Genomic DNA, 16,997 nt, shown 5'->3' on the forward strand with positions numbered 1-16,997 from the left:
ATGGGCAACACAGTGAGATTTTGTCTCTACAAAAAATTTAAAAATTAGGCCAGTGTGGTGGTGTGCCCTGTAGTCCCTCCTAGCTACTTAGGAGGCTGAGGCAGGAGGATCACTTGAGCCCAGGAGGTCAAAGCTGCAGTGAGCCATGTTCATGCCACTGCAGTCCAGCTTGGAGGCAGAGTAAGACCTTAAGGAAGGAGAAAGGGAGGGAGGGAGAGGGAGAGGGATGGGGGAAGGGGGAGAGAGAGAGAGAGGAAGAGGGAGGGAGAGAGGAAGAAAGAAAAAAGAGAGAAAGAGAAAGAAGAAAGAAAAAGAGAGAGGAGGGAGAGAGTGAGCGAGCAAATACCACATGTTCTTATTAGTTCTTATTAGTGAGAGCTAAACAACGGGTACACATGAACATAGAGGGAAATTATAGACACTGAGACTTCAAAAGGAGGGAACATGGGAGGAAGGTGAGGGCTGAAAAATTATCTATTGGGTACAATGTTCACGATTTGGGTGATGGGTACCTACAAGCCCACACTTCACCATTATGCAATATATTCTTGTAATATACTCTTGGACCCTCCCTCCAGCCCAGCCTTGCTGGGCTCTGCCTGCAGTGCACGCTCCTGCCTCCGACTCAATATGCGTCTGAGATGGTGGAAACAAGTGTGTGGCCTATGGAAGGACCACATACCACGCAGAAGAGGTCCAGCGTGACCGCAGGAGCTTCCACCGCTGCTGCTTTCTCTGCAGGAAAAATTTACATAGCACAACAGGGGCAACTGACGATGAAGAGATTTATTTATTGCAAATCCTGCTATGGAAATAAGTATGGGCCAAAAGGCTACGGTTATGACCAGGGTGCTGGCACGTTTAATATGGACAGTGGCGAGAAGCTGGGCATCAAGCCAGAGTGTTCAGCCTCACAGGCCTACAACAAATCCAAACATTTCTAAATTTGCTCAGAAATATGGAGGTGCTGAGACGTGTTCCAGATGTGGGGATTTTGTATATACTGCCGAGAAGATAATTGGAGCTGGAAAGCCCTGGCACAAAAACTGTTTCCGATGTGCAAAGTGTAGGAAGAGTCTTGAATCAGCAAATCTAACTGAAAAAGAAGGTGAAATCTATCATAAAGGATGCTATGAAAAGAACTTTGGGCCCAAGGGATTTGGCTATGGCTAAGGAGCAGGGGCTCTTGTTCATTCCCAGTAAGGTGTAAACCCAGAGCTAATTATCATACACTGAGAATCTCTTCATAATCTCAGCACAGATAATATTTACACTAAACTACTGTGAAATTCTACCAGCATTAAGTACTGTATATTACCCTGTCTTTGGATAGGCTGGCTAACACATAAGAAGAGAGCACTGTATCATATCCTTTTACTTTATTCACCAGCATTTTGGGGGAACATTTCTTTTAAGTTTTAAATGAAACTTCAGCTTGAAAAATAAAAATAAAAAAATAAAGACAATTAAATTAGGTATAAATGATCATCCCCAAAAATGTAAAAAGAAAAATTAGATTACATGAAAAATGAAATATAAAGCAGAAAAGATAAATACCAAATACTATAAGTTTTCATCCACTGAACTTTTTTTTTAAAAGATCCATTTTAAAAAGTAAAAATAAAAAAAGCAAAAATTAAAAAGAAATGTTTGTTAGAATTATGACAAGGACCGCATTAAATCTAAACATTGGTGAGAACTAACACTTTAATAATATCTCATTTATCATTTACTAATACTCTTATTTATCTTCATCTTTAATTTCTCTAAGAAACATTTTGTAATTTTCAGTGTAGAGGTCTTGTATGTCTTAAGCTAAATTATTACATGCATTTTTATGTAATCATAAATGAAAAATATTAAACTTTAATCTCTAGGTGTTTATTGCTCAAATATAGAAATATGTTGATCTTTATTCACTGATTTTGTGTCCTATATCCATGCTAAATAGTTCTAAAAATTGTTTTGTAGACTTTTTAGAATTTTCTTCAAATATGATATCATTGTTGAATCATTAATTTTACTTTTTCCCTTTCTTTGTTGTTGTTTTTGTGTGTTTTGAGACAGGGTCATCCAGACTGGACTGCAAGTGACTGCAGCCTTGACCTCCTCAGCTCAAGTGATCCATCTGCCTCAGACTCCCAAGTAGCTGGGACTATGGGCATGTACCATCACACCTGGTTAATTTTTATATTTTTTTGTAGAGACAGGTTTTGCCATGTTGCCCAGGCTAGTCTTGAACTACTGGGCTCAAGCAATCTACCTGTCTCCACCTCCCAAAGCGATGGGATTACAGGCATAAGCCACCTGGCCTGGCCCTACTTTTTCCTTTTTAACATTTGTTGGTATTTTTATGTGTGTCCTTAGTTGAATAAAAGTGATGAGAGGGCACATTCTTGCCTTGTACCTAATCTTAGAAAAAGTGTTCAATACTAAATATATTATCTATAGGTTTTTCAAAGAAATGAGAAGTTCCCTCCAATTCTTAGTTTGTGGAGGGTTTTATTTTCTCATGAATGGGTGTGTTCTTGTTACAATTAACCAATGAAACTGTCTGGGTCTTTGTGGGAAGCTTCTTAGTAAAAACTTCTATTTTCTTAATTATGCAGATTTTCTATTACATCTTATGCCATTGTGCTAAATTGTATTTTTCAAAGAATTTGTCAATTTTGTATAAGTTCCCAAGTTTACTGGAATAAAGGCTTTAATGATATTATCTCTTTTAATATCGATAGTATCTTTAGTGCTAAGTTCTGCTCATTCATTTTGGATATTGATAGTTCGTGTTCTCTTTTGTCTAAGTACAATTTGCCCTTTCATTCTGGATATTGATCATTTGTTTTCTCTCCTATTAGACTATCTTCCCTCAACTTTTAACTTTCAAGTTTGTTGCTTATAGACAGTAAAGAGTTAGGACTTGCTTTAAAAAAAAAAAAAAAAAAAAATCTAGCCTGATAACATTCTCTACCTTTTTCATTGACATCTTTACTGCACTTAAACTTGATGTAATTATCTGGCTGAGTCTACCATTTAGATAGTTGTTTTCTATTTGTCCCATCTGTTTTTTTTTGTTTCTCTGTTCTTTTTTACCTGCCTTCTTTTGAATTAACAGTATTTTAAAATATACCATTTCAATTCCTCTATTTGTTTTTTAGGTAAGCCTCTTCATATTTTCAGAGGTTACTCTGGGGATTACAATATGCCTTTTAAACATATCATAGTCTATCTAGAGTTATAATACAGTACTACTTCAGGAAAAACGTAAGACTCTTATAACATTATAGTCAACTCCCTCTGTGCTTTGCGCCACTGGCATCGTACATATATATGTACATATAATCCCATAATAGTGTTTAATTTTTGCTTTAAACATTTCTGCCTTTTTAAGAAGTTGCAGGCAAAAAAATATATAGATGCTCCTTGACTTACAACAGGATTATGTTACAACAAACCCATTGTAAATTGAAAACAGTTGAAAATGCATTTCACACATTTAACCTACTGAACTTTATAGTTTAAATGTGCTGAGAACTCTTAAATTAACTTACAGTTGTGTAAATCATCTAACCCAAAATCACTTTTAAAATAAGGTGTTGAATATCTCAGGTAATCTATTGAATACTATACTGAAGGTAAAGAACAGAATGGTTGTACGGGCACTTGAAGTACAGTTTCTACTGAATGCATATTGCTTTCGCACTATTATGAAGTCAAAAAACTGTAAGTTAAATAAACAGGTGAGAGCCACCATGCTCAGCCAAAAAGGCTCTGTTATACCTTCCTCTCTTAGACTTTACTGACTTTTACAAGCAGGAAAGAATTGCATTTACATTTCACATTTTTCTCACGTCAAATACTAACAATTTCATCAATCTTCTTTTAAAATGCAGGACACATTATTTATAAAAGAAATTACATAACTTTGAATATCTACTATAATTCAAAGGATGTGTATTTAATGGTTAACTTTTACTTGGCCTGACATAACATTTCACCCACTTGTTTCTTTATAAGCAATCCATAAAATAAAAATCACTGTACCCAGCATTAGCATGATTACGGCATATAGGCACAATGCAGTAGCTTAGCAAATCCAGAATATGCTTATATTTATTTTCCCTTATCTTGGAAAATATAGTATATTTTAAAGGTCTCTCAGAAAACTCTCACTTTATAAATACATCAGCAGAAGGGACCTCACTCTATTACTGTTGTGAATAGTTTTCTACAACACTAATGCCATTCCAAATTTATAGCTTTAGTTCAGTCATAGCTTGGAACAGAATAAAGTTAACTCTCATAGAGAGTATCCTTGGCTGAACCAGCATGATGATGTACACTAATTAGAAAGACTAAGCAAATGGTACTTTTTAAAGGAAGCTTTATAAAGGAAAAGGTAGAAGAAGAAAAAATTCTAGAATATTTGATTACTTATAGCAAGAGCTACTAAAAAGGCATGTTTGACTTCAGTGTTTTGCAAATATAAACATGGTGTGAAATCTGTCTATATAGAATGAAATCTTTTCAAAGTAGCAACTTTATCATTCAGTTAATAAATATTTATTGAGCAACTATTTTATCAATGACACTGAGTAGCACACAGCTGGTTAACAAACTCAAGATTCAAATCCTGGTTTGTCTTACTCCAAAGTCTATGATTTTTCCACTTCAACTCTTTAAAAAGTGAAGGTTTCAACACAGAGAAATGACTGTGCCACTAATTTTATAATGTACACAGAAAGAGGAACAAGATTGGATGAGAAAATGATTAGCCTAATGAAATCAACAGCAGTATTTATCTAATTCATCTGTTTCCTCCAAAGGATCAAAGAGAAGGCACAGAAAGCTACACTTGTGAGGACTTAATATAGGTAATCTCTAAATTCTTTTAAAAAAACATTTTAAGTAGTACATGATGCATAGTAGTAAGTCAATGTAAGCTGTGCAAGTTATAAAACATAAGAAAATAAGCACCCATAAACTCACCACACAATTTAAGAACTAGTTCATTACCAGTACGATTGGGTATACATGCATCTATTTGCTTCCCCCAAAAGGCATCTATTAAACTGAATTTTGTATTTATCATTTCTCTGCCTTTCAACAATAATCTTATCATATACATACATAACCATAAATAGCTTATTTTTGCTTGTTCTTAAGCCTTATAAGGATAACAGATGTAGTCTTACACAAATTGGTTCTTCTCATTATGTTAAGATTCATCCATCCACTCTATTGTCATGGAATATTTGCTGATTCTTATTTATTTTAGATCTATTTGGACCATATATATTTCCACGGCTACTCATTTCTGAAGTTTTTTCCTCTCAAGGTTCTAAGAAATTAGAACAAAGACAGATCACACCCTCCTATAAGACTATTACACATTTAGTCTTCCAAGTACATACCAATAGTCACAATTTCAACATCACTTAAAAATGAATTCACTGGCTGGCCATGGTGGCTCACACCTGTAATCTCAGCACTTTGGGAGGCCAAGGCAGGTGGATCACAAGGTCAGGAGTTCAACACCAGCCTGACCAAGATTGTGAAACCCAACTCCACTAAAAACACAAAAATGAGCTGGGTGCAGTGGCAGGTGCCTGTAATCCCAGCTACTCAGAGGCTGAGGCAGGAGAATCGCTTGAACCTGGGGGAGCAGAGGTTGCAGTGAGCCGAGATCGTGCCACTGCACTCCAGCCTGGGCAAGAGTGAGACTCCGTCTCAAAAAAAGTTCCACTTTTCACGGCTTTTTGGTTTCCCCATTCTCCTATATACAGTTCAGAGGTATTACCATTTGTTTGGCAAATACAGGTTTGTTTCCATTGTATTCTTAGAGAAGGAGAGAGAGAGAGAGAGAGAGAGAGAGAGAGAGAGAGAGAGAGAGAGAGAGAGAGGAGAGAGAGAGAGAGAGAGAGAGAGAGAGAGAGAGAGAGAGAGAGAACTAGATGATTTTTCTAATGCAACAGTAGGGAGACAAGTCTCTTTGCTTAATTCTAGGGAAAGGAAAACCTCCTCAATAATCCATAACCTTTAAGGGCATCAGTAAAACATGCATTTATTGGTAATTATGTTGAATGCCATATTAAGTGATGGATTTATCTGTAAAGCTAATAGCAGCCCCTCTTGCCTAGTCTTTTAGGATTCAATGAAAAAACGTAGATAAACTGCTTAACACAGCACCTACATTGTAATTCAAGATTCAATAAATATAGGTTATCATTTCTGTACAGCTTTCCACTTTCATGTCAATTCCTATTTTATACAAATATTTCCCTAGCTGTGTTAATTTGCATTTTACTTAATCCTGAAATAAACTAAGGAATAGGTTACACTAGAGGGAGTACCTAAATCAGCCTGAGGACAAGGGCAGCCAGGGATAAATTACAGGTTTACTCCACTCCATTCCACTTCCGCCCCCCGCCAAATTATTTAATGATTTTAAGTTTCTATAGGGTAGTAACTATTTTATGCATCTCCATAAAGGATGGATGAAGGACAGGAAAACCAAATAAATATTATCTAGCACAATGCCTATTCCCACTATGTTCATTCTCAATAATCAGATTATTGGCGATGGATGGAAATTTAATCATGCAGTACAAACTTATTTGTATAAGTAAGAAAACTGAAGCCCAGAGTCGATAAGTGACTTGTCCAACAGTAACTGGAATCCAGGTATCTAAACCCAGTCCATGAGTTCTTCCACGAGTTTACATGAACGCGCCCCGTTAAACAAGGCAAGAGATTGACAAACTACGAAGGCGTGTTTTCATCTACGATGTCCCATCCTCTGTGTGTTAACCTTATTTATGTTGTTTCAAGTTAGACATCACCTAAATACAGCCGAAGGTTTACAAAATCTGTTAAAAGTATTGTAGTAAAGAAAGTGAAGGAGGACTATTGCATGAGTACGCCTGGAGGGGAAGTAGAGTGGAGTTGGGGGTCCCAAACAAGGGAACCGTCGGTCAACAGAGGAGACAAGTTTATACTCCAAAAAAACAGGAAAACAAGAAAGGCTATTGGGCCACATAATATCTAATCTTCTTGCAGAGGGGACCCCAAAACAACAATACCTGGGAAGGAGATACCTACGGCATTCTGAGATTCGGGGAAGCACCACTGCCGCTGAATAAACGAACCCAACAACTTCTGAGAACAGAAAATCCGCCAAAGGAAACGCCAGAGGCATGAAAAGCGCGCGCTGGACGCTGTGTCACGCCCACCGCGGCCCGGCGGAATCACCCTCCCCGCGACAAAGGATCCGGGTGTGCGCGAGCAAAGGAGCAGGCGGGAAGTCTAGGCCCAGGACAGCATCCAGTTCCTAATGGGTGTAACAGAGCACCCTCTCTCACTACTCTTGCTATGCCACCCCCGCGATAGAAGAGCAACACAGTTGTCTCTGTTCGCCCTGATCAGCGCTTCGTAGATTTCTAGCCGGACCGTTTGCGGAAGGGCTCTGCATCTTATTTCCGGTGGCGGTGAGGTGCAGTTGCCATGGTGATTAAAGAAAGGTCGAGATTGTCCAGCTGCGGTGAGAGGATCGCGGAATCACGGAAGGGAATTGGCTGTGTTTCTTCGTTTGTGAGCTGGAATTAGGTAGCAAACAGCTCGCTGTCTCTGTCTCTTCACTCCTTTTGTCCCTCTCTGTGCGGCTGCTTCTCCTTCGCCTGCTTTGTTTTCTTCTCTGTAATAAACATTTGGTCCATGTATGTACCTAAAATGTACATATAAATGCGGTTTTATTTCCAGAGGAATACAAAAATAGAGAGATGGTACCCGAGATTACCTGCAAAGGTATTTCACTGTGTAGGGACGGTGATGGGATGGCTTTCTGTTTTCACTTGGCTCTGTAGAAGCCTTAGGCGCTTGCGAACCGTTTATTTTTCTTGCTGTTGTGTGGCTGGTTATTTATGAAGCCGTTTGCTGCAGTGTACTCTCTAGGCCCCTGTCTCAGTGTCGGGCTGGAGTTTTAAATAAAGGAGGTTTCCAAGCCTGGGGGGGTGCAATTATATGTTTATTTAAGCTTCAGTTTGGTCTCTCGTTAGAGAAAGGAAAAGAATAAAATTCTGGCATATTTCTGCGTTGGGATTTCCACGTGAGGGAGTTGCCTTATTTGGAAAGAATATTTGAAGACGATCCTAAAAATTACTTACATTTAAAAATTGCTTATTGCAAAGTGAAATTTATTCTCCCTTCTTAAAACAGTTTTCTTTCACATTTGTGAGGAGATGCATGCACGCATATGTGTTTAAAACTCTGATGCTTAATTATAGTAATACCAATGTGCAGTAACCAGACTGTGACACCGCATCCCTGTGGGGTCCTTCTAAATCTGGTGTAATATGAAAGTGTCAGGCAGGCGGCCTGTGTATTATAAATAGGGTACTTCATCCATGATAACCGATTATTATCTTTCTTTCCCAAGTGTAAAAGATCTATATAATTCAAAAAGGTACAAGTGATTTAGGCCTCCTGAGTAGAAATCCAATGAGTCCTGAAGGGGACCCTATCTGTGTCATCTTATTGTTGAACTTGAAATGTTCAATTTATCATGTTGGAGTGTATTTTTAGAAGTCAAAGCTGGGTAGAGTAATGTTGGAAGCTGTTAGACCACCAGTACAATTTAGTACCCCATAGTAACCATTGTTCAGTAAACCTACATCCACATTAACAAAGAAGAAACTGTTAGCGAAATGTACAGCTTTTTGCCACTTACTGCTAGCTGGGTGACATTGCTACCCCTCAATTTCCTCATCTGTAAAATGGATGAAAAATACCTGACCACTGTAATAGGGATGAGGCAAGATGTATGACAGTTCTTTAAGCTCTTATGTACAGAGGTGCTATATAAACCCCAAATATTATTAATAAAGGAACACAGTAAGATTATGATAATGCTATAAATGGGACTTTTAAAATTTAGCTATTTGAAATGTGGGGCTGCATTATTGAGATGTTAATGAAATGATCTTGTTGATTGTGTTGTGGAAGATGGATGTCAACTACCACTCTACATCCAAATTCTCATTATTGTGGAGTTTTCCATTATCTGAAGTTTATTTAGCACTTATTATATGCCAGGCAGTATTGTGTATACTTCACATGTGTTAACTGATTTGCTTATCTTAAAAACCTGATGAAGAGTCGCATCTGACTTTCTTATTTTGAGAAAATAGATGTGTGCTTTTCCTTTGTTCAGTGATTCTTCTTTTGTATGTCTTTATTTGATTCTTCTTTGTTATGTCTTTGTTCTTTTGGCAATTATCACATACTTGAACAATTATATATATACATATGTATATATATAAAATTATAAATCAACTGGCAGGGCTTATTCTTGTTTAATATATGATAATACATCCATATACAAACTATAATCATCTTTTTCTTCCACATATAAAACTTTTAATATCTTGATTTTTTATATGTATGTTATAAATTTTCATCTTTTTCTTCTACATATGAAATCTTGATTCTTCTCCCTATATTTAAAAGACATGGTGACATTTGCATTTTAGTGATTCACATTGACAAATTTTTAAATTATTTTCCAATAGAATGGCAATCAGTCCAGGAAGCGATGCTTCTTTCTCCAGTCAGAAATCAACACCTTCAGAAAGTCCTCAAACAAAGAAATTTCCACGAACTGAAGAGGAAATATTTTATATGAATTGTAGAGCTGCCTACTTAACTGTGTTCAAAAGCAGCTTGGAAAACATTGTTTCTAAAGATCAACTTTACTTAGGTAAATTTTTTAAAATTTTAAATCTTTTGCCTTTTTATTAGGTCAGAAAGACTAAAATTAGAATTATCTTGTTGAATCATCACAATTTCTTAGTGAAGCTTGAGCAATGGAACTACAGTAAGCTATTATGTCATTTTATATAGTTACATGTTCTAGGAACTTCAAAATAAAACTTTCAATGTTTATACCAACTAGATGGGTAATTGAAAGCTTCTGTCAATTACTACTTGCTTAAGATATTTTTAATTCTCATTTTGGTGCTTTAAGATTTATCATAATAAAATTAAAATACATTTGACCTCTAAGTCACTACTATGAATTGGAGGAAAATATAAAGGATATGTAAAAATGGGTTGAATGTCTGAAAAAGTGACGTATTGAGAGATAAGTAAACTTTTAAAAGAGAATTGAGTTTGGGGTTTTTTATTTTGTCTTTTATTGCTCCTATCCTTTATTATATTTAAAAATTCCTCTCATTACCAAGGTCCCCAAAACCACCAAATTTGGTCCTTGCCAGAAGTATTAAATGACTTGGAGGTCTTTAGTCATGAGAGAGTAGTAAATAGCAGTACTAGATAACACTGACTACTCATGTCAGTTTCATCAAGGCTAATAACATTATGGGTAGAGAAACAGTTATTTTGCCAATTTTAGAATGAATTTTCTTAAACCAAAACCCTGACGTATTTTTGCAGCAGTGTCTTGAGTTTGTATGCAATAAGATCTCTATTTGAGGAAATGTATTTTGAGGAATATTAGAATTGACAAGATTAACATTTATTTGATGTCTAAATAAAAGACATTATTTGTAAAATAGTTTAAATGCAAATGCACATGACTGACTTTTAAAGTCATGTTTGATTTTAATTTACATAATTTAAAAATTACTAAAATGTTCTATTTTGAGTTTTAAGTATTTGCGTTTAATTCATATACATTAAATGTTTAGGCAGACATCAATAAATTTTTTTTTTTGAGACAGAGTCTTGCTCTGTTGCTCAGGCTGGAGTGCAGTGGCACAATCTTGGCTCACTGCAGCCTCTGCCTCCTGGGTTCCAGCGATTCTCCTGCTTCTGCCTCAGCCTCCTGGGTAGCTGGGATTACAGGCACACGCCACCACGCCTGGCTAATTTTTGTATTTTTACTAGCGAGATGGGGTTTTACCATGTTGGCCAGGCTAGTCTCAAGGTCCTGACCTCAGGTGATCTGCCCACCTCGGCCTCCCAAAGTGCTGGGATTACAGGCGTGAGCCACCTACCATGCCCAGCCAATAAATTAAAATTATTCTAATTTGCCATTATTTCTAAAATATCTGAGGGTTTTTTTTGTTGTTACTGTTTTGAAAATATACTAAGATCAGGAATCTGGTAAGTTTAAAAGTTTAACATGCCTTCCACTACTATGACATTTAGTTTGTGAATCAGTGTGTATGTAAAGGTGCTATTCAATCTTATGAAATTATCTGGTAGGATAACAATGCAGTGTTTATCTCTTCAGTGTTATATACACTTTTGGTTTTAGGGTGGAATACTCTGTTAACATTTTAATAATTGATTTTTAGATAACCTATTTTTTAAAAAGGAGTAATATGAACCAGAGCTGTTTCTTATTGCTATGTCTTTCATCTATATCCTTCTGCCACTTATACATATAACATGTGCATTTTCATTTTAAGGTCGGATAGAGCAGTAGCATTACCATAGCTCTGACTTCCTTTTTTGTCAATTTATAAATAATACAGGCATTATAGACTCATGTCAGAACTTTAAAAGTAAACCCTGGCAAAAAGATCCATGTCATGGTGTCAAAATTTAAACATCTACAGCTACATAATATTTTTACTGTCATCAAACTCAATAATTAGATCCAACTAATTCTAAACCTGGAGATTAAATTCAGTAGGAAATAGATTGTATCAATTTCTTAGATATGGGGATATCTACTTAACTGAGTATGTGTTTTGGCATAATTCATTTTATTCTGAGAAAATTGTTCTTTTCTAATTACCAGTACATTTTTTAAAACAGTATTTTCTTTGTTACTAAAGATAGCAGCAAGCACATACTAAGCTGCCACTTGTGAGAAAAAGTTACATACCCTTTTTCTCAAAACTGGACAGAAAATATAATTTTCTTTCATGTGGACTTTTGACCTTCAAATTACAGCTTCGAATGCTGGTAAGGATGTGGAGAAAAGGGAACCCTCATACACTATTGGTGCGAATGTAAATTAGTGCAACCACTACGGAGAACAGTTTGGAGGTTCCTCAAAAAACTAAAAATACAGCTACCATATGATCTAGCAATCCTACTACTTGATATATATCCAAAAGAAAGGAAATCAGGATAGTGAAGAGATAGCTGCATTCCCATGTTTACTGCAGCACTTTTCACAATAGCCAAAATTTGGAAGCAGTAAAAGTCCATCAGCAGATGAATGGATAAAGGAAATGTGAGCCGAACGCGGTGACTCATGCCTGTAATCCCAGCACTTTGGGAGGGCAAACCAGGCGGATCATGAGGTCAGGAGATAGAGACCATCCTGGCTAACATGGTGAAACCCCGTCTCTACTAAAAATACAAAAAATTAGCCGGGCGTGGGGTGGCACGCGCCTGTAGTCCCAGCTACTCAGGAGGTTGAGGCTGGAGAATCGCTTGAATCTGGCAGGCGGAGATTGTAGTGAGCCGAGATTGTGCCACTGCACTCCAGCCTGAGCGGCAGAGTGAGACTCTGAAGAAAAGAAAATGTGGTACATATACACAGTGAAGCACTATTCAGCTATAAAAAAAAGAATGAGATCCTACTCCAAGAATGTTATGAAGTTGTCAGGAAAAAAAAAAGATAAAAGAATGAGATCCAACATGGATAGAAATTTGGAGGTCATCGGCCGGGCGCGGTGGCTCAAGCCTGTAATCCCAACACTTTGGGAGGCCAAGGCGGGTGGATCACGAGGTCAAGAGATCGAGACCATCCTGGTCAACATGGCGAAACCCTGTCTCTACTAAAAAGAAAAAAAAATTAGCTGGGCATGGTGGTGCGTGCCTGTAATCTCAGCTACTCAGGAGGCTGAGGCAGAAGAATTGCCTGAACCCAGGAGGCGGAGGTTGCGGTGAGCCGACATCGCGCCATTGCACTCTAGCCTGGGTAACAAGAGCAAAACTCCGTCTCAAAAAAAAAAAAAAAAAGAAAGAAAGAAAGAAATGGAGGTCATTATATTAAGTGAAATAAGCTCGGCACAGAAAGGCAAACATCACATGTTCTTTCTTATCTGTGGGAGCTAAAAAATTAAAATAATTGAACTCATGGAGACAGAGTGAAATGATGGTTATCAGAGCTTTAGAAGGGTAGTGGGGGTGTGGGGAGAAGGAAAGGGGATAAAATAGAAACAGTAAGACCTAGTATTAGCTAGTATAACAGGGTGACAGTAGTAAAAAAGTTATTTGTATACATTTAAAATAATTGGAGTATAATTGGATTGTTTGAAACAAAAGATTAATGCTTGAGGCAATGGATACCATATTTAGCCTGATGTAATTATTTCATACTGCATCAAAATACCTCATATTATACACCTACTATGTGCCTCCAAAAATTAAAGATTAAAAAAAAAAGAAACTTAGAAAAAAGGCACTTTAGGCTTAACAATAAGGAAGAAATTTTGCAGAAAATTTTATATGATATTCATTGTTATAAAAATAACTTAATAGTTGTGTAAGTGCATTCTGTATATGTACCATGATTCAGTTAATCACTCCTTGTGATTCAGTTAATCACTCCTTGATTGTTTTAACATTGTTTCCTTTATTATTAGTAGCAGTAGTATAGCGGTATGATGAACATCTTTGCATACTAAGTCTTTTTAAAATAAAAATATTTTAGAGGCAAAAACATTTACAACTTCATTTACATCTATTTGTATTCCCATCTTTTAAAGGGTGGGAGTTGGCTGGGGTTGGAATCCTAAAACTCATATACCATTTCTTTGATTCTGTGAAAATTTGAATTAAGGAATGGTTCATTTACACATTAGACAAAATACTTACATATATGTTGTTGCTAGGGCAACATGGAAATCAAGGCTTTTGTCTACATCCAAAATGAAACTGTGGAAATAAAACTATTTATATTAATTTCCAATACAATGAATTTCTGCAAAGCTTTTATAGGTGTACGGAAGATGGCAGTTACCACAGCTACAACTTCTGTTAGCTCTAAAAGTCACTAGCATAATCTAGAGGATGACAGAATTTTATTTATGGATTTCTAATATGTTATTACCCTTAAGTTATGGCTGTTGATAGCAATTTTACACTTGGATGTAGACTTCCTGTTTAGATTATAAAATTTCTTTTTTTGAGATGGAGTCTTGCTCTTTTACCCAGGATGGAACGCAGTGACAAGATAGCTCACTGCGATCTCTGCCTCCCCTGGTTCAAGTGATTCTCCTGCCTCAGCCTCCTGAGTAGCTAGGATTACAGGTGCATACCACCAGATCTGCCTAATTTCTGTATTTTTAGTAGCGATAGTGTTTCACCACGTTGGCCAGGCTGGTCTCAAACTCCTGACCTCAGGTGATCTCCCTGCCTCGGCCTCCCAAAGTGCTGGGATTATAGGTGTGAGCCACCACGCCCAGCCTAGATTATAAAATTTCTTTGGAACTAAAAGTTTGTATTGATGAACAAAAATCACCCTATACTATACTTGTGCACAGTAATGTTCAATAGAACTGACTCACTTACATCTATATTTATTACTCTGATCTGGTTTCTATTTCCATGAGGTTATTTCTTTAGTTAAATTGTTTTATGTTTATTGGTACTTCTTACATTAAATTATAGAATATCCAGATTATCCTTTTTTGATGCTGATTGTTGATGCACAGATCTTGTGAATTCCTATAAAGACAGTTGGAACTATCCAATATGAGATTTTATCATAGAATTTGTCAGGACAATTATACCTTTTAAAATTCTGTTAATTCCTTCTGTAATGCTTAGGAAATTTATCACTGGTTCATTTTAGAAAATGTTATATTTCAGCGTGCAGAGATTTATTTGCAAATTACCAAATTACTTATATTCAGCTGTTCAAAATATCTGCAGTTGCTTTAACCATTATATTTTAGTGTGATATGACATACGTAAACATACAAAGGTTTCCTCACATGCACTTCTTTGCTGTTTATAGATATAAGGATGTGGTTAAAAATGAAGAGTAGTTTGACTATAGCATCTCTATAACAATCTTCTCTCATAGTATGTTGACACTGTTGATATTTAGCAGGACCGTAACTGCAAAGGCATACTTTATCTGCATATATTTGACATTCGGAACATGATTAATGTTTTTGAAAGCTTAGTACCTAGCAATGATGAACATTTTAGATATCATGCCTCGTTGAGAGTCATATTCTTTTTTTTTTTTTTGAGACGGAGTTTCGCTTTTGTTACCCAGGCTGGAGTGCAATGGTGCGATGTCGGCTCACCGCAACCTCCGCCTCCTGGGTTCAGGCAATTCTCCTGCCTCAGCCTCCCGAGTAGCTGGGATTACAGGCACGCGCCACCATGCCCAGCTAATTTTTTGTATTTTTAGTAGAGACGGGGTTTCACCATGTTCACCAGGATGGTCTCAATCTCTTGACCTCGTGATCTACCACCCGCCTCGGCCTGCCAAAGTGCTGGGATTACAGGCGTGAGCCACCGTGCCTGGCCAGTGATTTTCTCATTTCATTAAGATATTTGTTTTTTAAATTCCACACATTGCAATTTATGTATTTATGGGTTACAATCTGACATTTCGATATGTATGTACGTTGTATAATGATCAAATCAAGGTAGTTAGTATATCTGTAGCTGCATGCATTTATCTTTTCTTTGTGGTGAGACCATTCAAAAGCCTCTCTTCTAGCTATTTTGTAATATACAGTACCTTAATGTTAACTATAGTCACCATTCTATGCAATAGAATACCAGAACTTATTTCCCACTATCTGATTGTAACTTTGTACCCATTGACCCGCCTCTCTTCATCCTCCCCTACCCCCAGAGTACTTAGGTAGTACTTAGAGTTCCCCTTCCCAGTCTCTAGTAACCACTGTTCTATTCTCTGCTTCTATTATATTAACTTTTTTTTTTTTTAAGATTCCACATGAGTGAGATATGCTGTATTTGTCTTTCAGTCTCTCTAGGTTATTTCACTTAACGTGTTGTCTTCCAGGTTCATCTATGTTGTTGCAAATAACAGGATTTCCTTCTTCTCTATGGTCATTAAGGTATTTGTTTAGCCAGAAAAAGTACTAATTTATACTTTTCATGTTATCCTTTTGTCCGCCCCAACAATTAAGTGGATGTTTGCTTTTAATCTCTTATTTCCTCTAAAAGCTGTTAAGTAATCAGATATTATCAGTTATTTAAACCATGTAGGTGAGAACCAAACTGCCAGAATAAGAAAAATCTATTTAATTCTAGAATTAATAATTAAAGAATCTTTAGGTGGTGGCATAAATATTTTCGTTTTTCAAAGTCAAGCATATCTTGGTATCACTAGATAAATCAACACCAAAAGTAATGGATTGGTATATGTATAGTGTTTTTTAAATATCATAATACATAGTGATTTGAAGAAAAAATATACTTAAATATAAATTCCAAGTGTTACAGTCACAAATAATACTTGTCTTGTTGGACAGCTCTCCAGCATGCAGGAAGAAATCCATCCCAAAAGACCATTAATAAGTATTGGACTCCTCAAACTGCCAAACTGAATTTTGATGATTTTTGCATAATTTTAAGGAAGGAAAAACCTACTTCAAAAGTAGAACTACTAAAATCATTTAAACAATTAGATATAAATGATGATGGCTGTATTTTACACGCTGACCTGTATAAATTTCTAACAAAGGTAAGATCCGTAAAATTTGTAATATATATATTTTGTAAAACAGCTCGGAATCTAGCTTTGACTGCCAAAGTCCACGTTAAAAAGAACTATTTCATTGAGAGGTGAAATAAATTACTTACATGTTATTTATAAAGTACTTAGGGATCCTTCTGGATGAAAGGTTCTTTGTAAATAAAAGATAAAGTATAAAATTCAGCTTATGGTACAGTCCCCTTGTGCTCCTGTGCAATTCATTCCCGCCCAGAATTTTTTGAAAATCAGTGGTAGTTCCATATCTGATAAGTAAAAGGAAAACCAAGTATAAATGGGATTAGGAATCCATTCTGTTTTTTGGTACAATGTCAGA

At 36.4% G+C, this 16,997-nt stretch overlaps 2 protein-coding genes and 1 pseudogene across 18 annotated transcripts in view; 2 read left to right on the forward strand and 1 right to left on the reverse strand.

Annotated features, from left to right (window-relative positions):
• ITGB3BP (integrin subunit beta 3 binding protein) overlaps positions 1 to 7,175 on the reverse strand; it is a 108,375-nt gene extending 101,200 nt beyond the window's left edge. For 7 of the 10 annotated variants that reach the window (XR_008472978.2, XR_008472977.2, XM_054236370.2 and 4 more), the window contains exon 1: positions 7,080 to 7,175. Coding sequence is in view for 2 of the 10 variants with exons in the window: in XM_009001392.4 (XP_008999640.3) it covers positions 7,099 to 7,103 (5 nt within the window). In the remaining 8 variants the exon portion in view is untranslated. Of the gene's footprint in view, positions 1 to 5,192; positions 5,339 to 7,079 lie in introns of all 10 variants that reach the window. The other 3 variants (XM_009001392.4, XM_017974810.4, XM_078332123.1) reach the window with 2 other exon arrangements.
• Positions 808 to 1,173, forward strand: LOC103794497 (cysteine and glycine-rich protein 2 pseudogene; annotated as a pseudogene).
• Positions 7,176 to 7,486: 311 nt separating the features above from the next.
• Positions 7,487 to 16,997, forward strand: part of EFCAB7 (EF-hand calcium binding domain 7) — a 58,203-nt gene continuing 48,692 nt past the window's right edge. For 5 of the 8 annotated variants that reach the window (XM_078332114.1, XM_078332116.1, XM_078332113.1 and 2 more), the window contains exons 1-3: positions 7,487 to 7,602; positions 9,564 to 9,751; positions 16,440 to 16,651. In XM_078332114.1, the coding sequence (XP_078188240.1) occupies positions 9,565 to 9,751; positions 16,440 to 16,651 (399 nt within the window). In that variant the 5' untranslated portion in view covers positions 7,487 to 7,602; position 9,564. Of the gene's footprint in view, positions 7,801 to 9,563; positions 9,752 to 16,439; positions 16,652 to 16,997 lie in introns of all 8 variants that reach the window. The other 3 variants (XM_035251716.3, XM_078332117.1, XM_078332118.1) reach the window with 3 other exon arrangements.

The sequence above is a fragment of the Callithrix jacchus genome, chromosome 7, assembly GCF_049354715.1.
Source record: "Callithrix jacchus isolate 240 chromosome 7, calJac240_pri, whole genome shotgun sequence".
NCBI lineage: Eukaryota > Metazoa > Chordata > Mammalia > Primates > Cebidae > Callithrix > Callithrix jacchus.